The sequence below is a fragment of the Asparagus officinalis genome, chromosome 5, assembly GCF_001876935.1.
Source record: "Asparagus officinalis chromosome 5, Aspof.V1, whole genome shotgun sequence".
Lineage (NCBI taxonomy): Eukaryota > Viridiplantae > Streptophyta > Magnoliopsida > Asparagales > Asparagaceae > Asparagus > Asparagus officinalis.
Genome location: NC_033798.1, coordinates 60,807,003 through 60,816,708, shown reverse-complemented (window position 1 = coordinate 60,816,708; position 9,706 = coordinate 60,807,003). Strand labels below are relative to the sequence as shown.

At 36.0% G+C, this 9,706-nt stretch overlaps 1 protein-coding gene across 1 annotated transcript; it reads right to left on the bottom strand.

The window, feature by feature from the left end:
* On the bottom strand, positions 5,024 to 9,387 carry LOC109841898. The gene is made up of 3 exons (XM_020410820.1): positions 9,376 to 9,387; positions 7,398 to 9,237; positions 5,024 to 7,167 (listed from the first exon to the last, which is right to left on the bottom strand). Exons 1-3 carry the CDS (start codon positions 9,385 to 9,387, stop codon positions 5,024 to 5,026), a joined length of 3,996 nt encoding a protein of 1,331 aa, XP_020266409.1.

Sequence of the window (9,706 nt, the reverse complement as noted above, 5' to 3'; positions counted from 1 at the left end):
GGTGGCATTGGAGTTGTAGGGAGTTGTAGGAGAATGACAATCATATTCGATCCAAGCCAAGTGATGGAAGATATAGAGGTATCCGGCTCATAGTGTGGAGTAGGATAGGTGCACCGATATAGTTGAGACAATCGATGCAAGTAGAGCACAAGCAGAACAAGCGGAGGGAGGCTATTGTTAAGCTCAAGTTGGAAGGACAAGCATGGTTAATTTGCTTCTAATTTTAGAGGTAGTGAAGATCTCTTTGTGCACACAAGAGAAGTGGAGGCGCCACAGTGAGGCAGGATAGCGTGGGTCACGAAGCATCCCGGTTGGAGTGCGGGTGTTCCGATTAGGAGTGTGGGTGCTTCTGATTGGAGTGCGAAAAAGAAATAGAAGACAATAGTAGGAGATGCAAAGTTTTAGGACGGCAATGTTAGATCTTTGAGGTGGCTTGGGAATCAAATCCAAGTGGAGATTTTTAGGATTATGTCTTTGATTCTTTGTATAACTTCATGAGAATTATATAGGATTAGAGATCTATCATGATTAGGAGATTGTGTCTCATTATGATTGGGAGTTTGTATCTTATTCTAATTAGAAAGCTTGGTTAGGGGTAGGATTTTGGTTTCCCTATATATATTATTCTATTATTGGAGAAAAAATCAAGGAGAGGAGAGAGAGAGAGATAATATTCTTATAATCTAAGGTTAGCAGAGGGTGTAGCCTGATTCAAGAATATTGTGTGAGAGGCGAGGGTTTCGTAGTCTTTTTTCTTGCAAAAGATTACAACATTGGGAGATGGTTTCGTAGTCTTTGTCCGTTCAAAATATTATAAGGAGTGAGTTTTGGAGAGAATATGATATTTGATTATATATGTGAGGTTGTAAGATTGAGAGACAAGAGTTAAGTGGTTTCCCCTGTAGTTCTCTCTGATGTATAGTGGATTTCTGGTATTGTTACCTCGTGGATGTAGGTCGAAGTTAGTTGACCAAACTACGTAAATCTCAGTGTTCGTTCTTCTTGATTGTGGTCATTTTATATCTTATTCATTATGGGTTGGCTTCCGAGTTATGGGGATCGTACTACGCGGGGAGACTAAAATTCCCCAACAAAAAGTAGTCACCTTAGAATTTGAAGGTGGATGCTAATTGTATTGTTTATTAGTGTAGAGGATATCCAGTATGTATGAAGTTGCACATACAGCCGCACCAAGGCTTGATAGTTTTCTATTCAGCGGCTGGAATCAAATTGATCTCATTTCTCTAGCAAATGTTTCTAGATTTCCTTAGGTGATGTTAGATTCATATTATCAAGCAACTGATGGATGCCATGAAAGTAGTAGGGTATTCAAATTTCCTCAGTTTTCCTTCCCCCAAGACCAGCCTTCATCTATGGAATCACGTAAATGCAACCTTTTTCTTCTTTTTTGTTTGTTTTTTTGTTTGTGCATGAATATAAGTTTTGTCTATGTTTGTTTTGTTTTAATTGATACGTACATAAGACTGGATGCAAACTTGATACTCATTTTGCCTGAAGTAAATGCACATTATTTGGGTCTCTGAACAGTATGCCAAATTTTCAAATTTCAGAAATTATGTTCGTTTTCAATTTTTTTTCCCTTTTCTTGGGTGGGATTAGCTTCTATGCTATTGCAACGATAACTAGTGTACACCCCGTGCAAAGCACGGTACCCTTTTTTTTAAGCACTACATTTTAAACTTGTTTCCCTCTAAGTTTTAATGCATTTTATTTGATTATTATGTGCTTAAAATTAGAAATTATATCTACTCCACTATATTTAAAGAATGATGCAAGTTTTAATACATTTGATGTAGAATTCATATTTACTCCTTTGACTAAAATACCAAATTAGCCTAAATAGTGACACATCTTTACTACTTTGGTCTATAAAGTGAAATTGGCGACAATTTGACCTAAAAAGTGACAAATCGACGATAAATAGACTTTTCTGATCGCGGGAGTTATTTTCAAAAGTTTAAAGAAATTTTATATGTAGACCACTTAATCTCTCATGATTTTTAAATTAACCCATCTCCTTTCCCTAAATTTCTGAAATTTATAAAAAAATATCATCTTTTTCTACTATCTTCTTCCCACCATCTTCTCAATTCCCTTATTCTTCATATACCCTAACCTTTCATCCCCCCTCACTCTCTCTCCTACCTTATTTCATGGATCATAGCACTTACTTTCTAATTTTCTTCATCTCCTCCAGACTCTTTTACTCCAAATCCCCAACATCTCCTCCTCTCTCTCATTCCATCTTCCTTCTTCTCCTCTTCCTTTCTCTCACTCTCTTCCTACTTGCTTCACCCACTCCCAACACCCATAATTAAACATTCCACCACAATCTTAACTTTATTCTTCTCTTCTTTTCTTGCACTCTCTCTTCCTCTCTGCTTCTTACTCCTCTTTCATCCTCGAATCATTAAAAAATCAATCTCCTTAAGAGTGAGGATATGTGAAAGAAAGAAAAGAGAATTGAGACGATTGAGAAAAAAAAGAATGAAAGATATGACAAGAAGGATGAGGGAAAAGATGATGGGAAATGAGAGAGAGAGAGAAGTTCTTTTTATAAATTTTAAAACTTGAGGGGTTAAATCAGAAAATATAAGAAATGTGAAGGGTGTATATAAAAATCTCTTAATTTTCTTGGTTAAAAAATGCTTCTAGTGACCGAAAAGGTTTATTTGTCACCGATTTGTTACTTTTTAAGTTAAATTATCGCCGATGTTACTTTTTAGGTCAAAATGATAAGGAGGTGACACTATTTATGCCAATTCTGTATTTTAACCTTACTCCTTTATACTTAAAAAAAGACTTAAGTTTTAATATATTTGATTTAGAAATTATATTTAAAGAAGGATCCAAATGTTAATACTGTAGTAAAAAATATTTTATGTTATGTTACAGTTTTGTTGTAGCATGAACAGTACTTTATACATAGAGGGTAGATTCGGTTTATTGTTTATGCTACACTAATTTACTGTAATATTCAATGTAACATGAACCGTGATTCTTAGGTTCTCTTTTAAAGTACAACAGAGTAGATTTTAGACTGATTTTATGTGTATCCAAATATGTTCTGGTTTATTCACCGCTATTAGTGAAAACATCAGCGTCTCACTTTTGAAGGTATCAATTCATCACTCACCGAAGAGAATTTATTTGTACTCGTTCTGTTTCCAGAAATTTATATTAGTGCACAATGCCCAAGCAGAAAGCAGCAATTCAAACACATTGTTCTTGTAAAACCTTACAAATATATACTTAATCACGAAACTGTAAGGGGCTGTTTGGTTAAAAATCTTTTCTCTTGAAAGCCTGCAAAAGTGTCACTTCTTTGACAGGCTTTAAGCAAAAACGCCTCTAAAAAAAGAGGATTTTGCTTGAAAGCCTGCCAAAAAGTGACACTTTTGACACTTTTGGCATGTTTTCAACAGTGACTTTCCCTCAAAAACAGGGAACCAAACAGCCCCTAAGGTATTCATTCTCATGAGCATCTCACGGTTGATTGTTCCATTTTTAAGATTTTCTCATCTTTTAAGAAATTTTGATTGTGGGTGAGGAAAGTTCCGCTTTAGTGGGCCCAAGCACTGTGTTATGGACTAAGTTTCCCTGACTTGTGGGCCTCAACAATTTTCTTTTCAAAATCAAACCTTTTCTTAATTTTCATTATTATTTAAAGAACATAAAAGTTCTAAACGGTCAAATATTTTCAGAAAGTATATGACATGATAAAATATGAAATAAACTAGTTTTGTAAAATATTTGTCATTTTTTTGGTCAATGAAAAGAGATTTTATTCATTACCAAATGTAGAAATAGGGTACATCATGATACTCAATATGTGAGATATCCCTCATTATGATACAGGAACAAAAAACAAGCTATTTACAGGTTACAAAACTTGCATCAGGAGCTTAAAATCTTCCGAATGATCACTGTTGAGAATAATTGACAGAACATCAATTTTTATGTCTCTGATCAATTGCTCAACACTCTTACTGATTTGGCCAAAAATCCTTGCATTTATTTCTCTCCATACACTATAAACAGTCGCTGCCAATACCATCCTCTTCACCTTATGCTTAAGTCCATTTCCCTTCAACCTGATGTTATACCAGTTTAAAAGTATACACCAGTCACAAGACCTCCATTTAAAATGAATCCAATCCATAATTCCATTCCAAACATCTCTTGAAAAGCTGCAATCGAAGAACAGATGATTTCTACATTCAGGAACTGCACCAGAGCATAATTTGCATTGATTGATATTGATAATTCCCCCTTTCAGAAGTTTATCCTTAGTGAGAAGTCTATCGTGAGCAGCTAACCAAAGAACAAAAGCATGTTTTGCAAAGCTCAGACATTCCCAAACTGTATCACGCCATAGAACCTTAGCTGCTACTGGATACAGGGCATTATATAGGGCTGATAGCTTCAGATTTGAATTAGTATGACAGGAACTAATCAGCTGCTTCATGTTTGATACACCACCACAGAAAATCAAAACTTTATCACGGATTTTCAAGAGCTGCTTCCACATCCATGAATCCCCAACTTTAATTTCAACTTGCCAGATATCTCTATTTTTCAGATATGTTTCATGAAGCCACTTGATCCAAAGAAGCTCTTTGTTAGTATGAATATACCAAAGATTTTTTAGAGCAGAAGCAATGTTCCATGTGACTGCTGAGAATATCCCTAAACCACCCTGAGCTTTCCCTCTACAAACTATGTCCCATGAGACAAGAGGATGCTTGAAAGAATTATCTGTTTTACCCCAGAGAAAATTCCTACACATCATGTCAATTCTTTGAAGAACTTTTGTTGGTAGAATGTAGCTTGACATCCAATATAATTGGATTCCCAAGATAACACTTTTTATGATCTGAAGCCTCCCCGCATAGGATAAATGCCTATGAGACAACCAATTTTGAAATTGGCTAGTTATCTTGCTGAATAATGGATTACAGTCTTCAAAAGACAGTCTCTTGCACACTAGTGGAACCCCCAGTTATCTAATTGGCAGACTGCCTTCAGAAAAACCAAGGCAGCTCTGAATAGAAGCTTTAACTATATTATTTACACCACCATAGAAAATTGAGCTCTTACTAGGATTAGCATCAAGTCCTGTAACAGCACTGAAGTGAGAAATTTTCTGATTTATCTGCTGCACAGAATATAAGTCTCCTTTGCTAAATAACAGCAAGTCATCAGCGAAGATGAGGTGAGAAATTTTCAGCTTAGCACATTTAGGATGGTACTTGAATTTCTTATCATGTTTCAACAAATCCAAGCTCCTAGATAGATACTCCATACCCAGTATAAACAAATAAGGGGAGAGAGGGTCACCTTGTCTCAGCCCTCTTTCACCTTTAAAAAAACCATGGAGTGAACCATTCAAGGATATAGAGTATTTAGGTGAAGAGATGGGGAAGCCCAGGCCTACAAGCATTTCAGACAAGAATTTCCAACTGATAGTGTTAAAAGCTTTCCTGATATCAATATTAATCATGATCCTTGGTGATATATGTCTCCTACCATAGTTCTTTACAAGTTCATGGGCAAGTAGGACATTGCTGGATATTGACCTGCCTTTAACAAAAGCACATTGGGCATCATTAATAATATACCCCATAACAGTTTGCATCCTGTTGGCAAGAATCTTTGAGATGATTTTATATATGCAATTACAGCAGGATATTGGTCTGAAATCAGAAGGGGATGAAGGACATTGAACCTTTGGTATAAGAACTATTGCTGTAGAATTAGTTACCCCCAATAATTTTCCAGTCTTGAAGAACTCCTCAACAGCTAATGTTACCTCTTCACCAATAATTGGCCAAGCTGATTTATAGAATGATGCACTGTAACCATCAGGGCCAGGGGCCTTATTATCTGACATTGAGAAAACAGCCTTTTTGATTTCTTCATTAGATACATGAGCAGAAAGATACCTTGAGTGAGTATCATTTATGCAAGGGCCATTTTTGATGATATTGTAATCAGGAGAATCAGTATTAACAGCAGTACCCATAAGGCCTTTAAAATAAGAGATAAATTCCATGGCTATCCCTTCATTATCAGAGATTATGATACCTGAATTATCATGGAGAACCAGAATTCTGTTATAATGTCTATTGGACTTGATGATGGAATGGAATAGCTTGGTGCACCTGTCTCCATGTATATTCCATGCAATTCTTGACTTTTGTTTGTAAAAAGACAATTCACAATCAGCTAGCTTGTTAAAAGAAACAAGGGAATCCCTTTCTTGTTTGATGAAAATAGGGTTAAGAGGGTCCTGCTGCAGATCCCTTTGAATAGCCTCTAGAGCATTTTTTGCTCTCATCACTTGCTCACTAATATTGTGATAATGCTTCTTGTTAAGCTCCTTCAAAGCAGACTTTAACAATTTGAGCTTAGCGCAAACTGAATACATTAAATGCCCTGGGACTGAAGTTTGCCAAATAGAATAGACAGTAGGGAGAAAACTAGGATGTTTGGTCCACATTTTAAAAAATTTAAAAGATTTCTTTCCCTGAACATTGTCTTCATAGATAGAGATAAGAGCAGGATAGTGATCAGAGAAACTTGGCAATAAAAACTCAGCATGGCTAGAATTATACCTGGCAATCCAAGTATCATTAATAAGAGCTCTATCCAATCTGCTCCAAATCCTTGTATCTGGGCCTTGTTTATTACTCCAGGTAAAGAAAGAGCCCAAAGTTTTCATATGAGATAGATGACAATTATCAATGAAGAGTTTGAAATCCATTGTGTCAGCATCAGACAATATAGCTCCTCCCAACTTTTCATCATCACTGATCAGAGCATTGAAATCCCCACAGAGAATCCAGGGAGATTGGCCAATTGATTGAGAAAATTGATTTAAATCTGACCATAGCTCTTTTCTTTTTTCAGTTTGGCTGTATCCATAGACTGAGGTAATAAGGCAATCCAGTTTACCATCATAAGATTTAGCATGGCATGTAATATACTGAGGAGAGCAGTGAATAACTTGAATATCCAGGACATTAGGATCCCATAAGATAAGGATCCTAGCCTTATCAGTAGAGCTACCATTAGCATACCATTTCCAGTTGCAAGCAAGTTTCTTGGTAACACCTGGCAGTATATTCTCCTTGATTTTTGTTTCTAGCAAAGCAAGAAAAGATAGATGATATTGTGATATATATTGCTTAACCAGATGATGTTTAAGGGGTTTATTTAAACCCCTTACATTCCAAAAAAATAAATTCATTTGCTCAAATTCCCCCTATCAATTATAGAGGGATTGATACCACTTGTCAAATTGATCAAAGGAGAAAAAGAATTTAATCCACTTTTTTGAACTTGTTTCCAGGGATTTTCTTTTTGCAAGTTACCAGAAAAAGTATGCACAGGGATTGTCCTAGAATCTGGTACATGCACACCATATTTAGGGGAGACTTGTTGTAACTCTATAATTGGAGTTGAAGCATGCATCATACTGCAGTCTCCAGCTTGTAGAGCTTCAATTGTAGTATTAATTTTCACGTTTCTTTGAACTTGTTTCCAGGGATTTTCCATATGCATGTTACCAGAAAAGGAGTGCATGGGATGCAGCACTACATCTGAAACATTACAGGTAAATGTCCCATAATTTGAATTTGATTTAGGGGCTTGCTGAAACTCTACATTTGGGGTTGAAGCATGTATCACCTGAACAGCTTCCATTCCAGAGATATCTGAAACATGCACAGCATGCACAGAAAGAGAACTGCAGTCCCCAGTTTGTAAAGCTTCATTTCCAGGAGAATGAACCACAGATTTACCTTTTACCACATTTAAATCAGCCTCATTTGCTTGAGTATATTTTTTACCAACCTGATTTTGATTCATCTGAGATACCACAGTTTTTTCAGAAACAACAGTCTTTTGCTTAGGAACCCATTTCTGAGACTTAACTTGCCTTCTACAATGTAAAGCATCATGTCCCACTGATTTACAGAAATCACACCATCTTGGCTTCATTTCATAAATCACCCTCTGCTGATATTGTTTACCATTTGGACTTTGAATTGTTATTTGATCAGGGAGAGTAGCAGGCAAGTCCACTTCAATTAAGACTCTCGCATAAGCAAGTCTTTGTCTATTTGCTGTGAGTTTATCAGTAGTGATGGGTCTACCAATAATACTAGAAATTTTACTAATACACTTAGAATTCCACAAATTAAGTCTAAGTGCAGGAAACTGGATCCACATTGGATAAGAACAAGAGTCAATTTTATCAAAATCATCACCAATTGTCCAAGGCTTAAGTAAAAGAGGCCTAGAGCCAAAGAACCAGGGACCATTGGCAAGAACTTCATTCATTTCCTCCTTGTTTCTAAATTTGAAAAGAAATAGGCCAGCCCTAAGCAAACATATTTCAGGTATAGTCAAGTTGAGCCAGACTTTCTGAATAAAATTCTCCATGGCTTTGAAACTAGCATTTAAGCCCAAAACACGGCCAATTAGAGAGAATTCCCAAATGGAACTACCCTCATTCCATTCATCATCATCAAAAATCACTGAATTATTAGAATCAGGAGGAATAAAACCCAAATTCAATCCGCTTCCAGTCTTCCTATTATCAGCAAACAAATTAACCCAACTTTTCTTTGTGTCTTTATTCACATGAACAGGATTAGGATTCACAAAAGAGGAAGCAATTTTATCACAGTTTGGATTCACATTAGACTTATCTAGATTTCCAGTAGGTAAGTTTTTAACCAAAACAGAATCCAGGTCAGAAATCAAAGGTTCACTACCAGATACTTCATCAATCTTCAGATTGCTTGATGGAATAGAAGAATTCAGAGCAGAATTCACAGGAGTATTACCAGATACTTCAGTAATCTTTAAATCATCTGAAGGATGAATAGAAGAAAAAGATCTTGAGGAAACATCCACCAGCTCAACTTCTTCTGCCCAAGAAACCCTAGCAGAGCTGAATTTTTGAGAATTATCAAGATTACGAGATTGATAACCTTCTCTCAGAGGATCAATCTGAGGATTGGTGGCTTCAAGAATCTCACTCATCAACTTCTTCTTCTTCTCCCCTATAGGACCAGTAGATCCCATTTCAGGGAGAAAATCTTCATCAGAATCCATAAAACTACCATCAAAATGATCAGCAGAAGAAGAAGAAACCAAATTCGATGCTCGGAGACCAATAGCAAGAATCTTTTTCCCACTGTTTTTCTTTTTTTAGGCATTTTTTGATCTCAGCAGAAGGCTTAGATTAGCATCCAAATCGCACACTAACTTGCGCCTAACTGCTCTAACGGCCTAAACCTTTTCGGTTAAAAAATATTTGTCATTTGTTACTCAATAAGTTACCTGTTTCTCCATTCATAATTTTTTGGTGATCTGGTGAATATTTCTAATTGTCTTTCCATGCTTGAGAATGTATATGAGATACAAAATGTGTGAAAGCTTTTTTTAAATGTCTTTTTTTAATAAAGAACACAGTGGGTGTGTTCGGCAATCACCTAATAATTGGGCAAGGTTCAATTCTAACCATGTTCTACTTTGATTCAATTTAGAGTTGGACTAAGGCACTGATGGTGAAACACTAAATTGGTTTTATGACTTCTTTTTACTTAAGTTAGTAAAGTTTTGGCCAATTTAAAATTGATCCAAAATTAGGTCAACACTGAGTTTTAAGAGG

What these genes read in the sequence shown, in the direction of transcription:
- LOC109841898 (XM_020410820.1), bottom strand. An exon ending in CCCTGTGCATACTTTTTCTG is followed by an intron (nt 7,168 to 7,397) that starts GTAACTTGCAAA and finishes TTGCTTTGCTAG; the next exon opens with AAACAAAAATCAAGGAGAAT.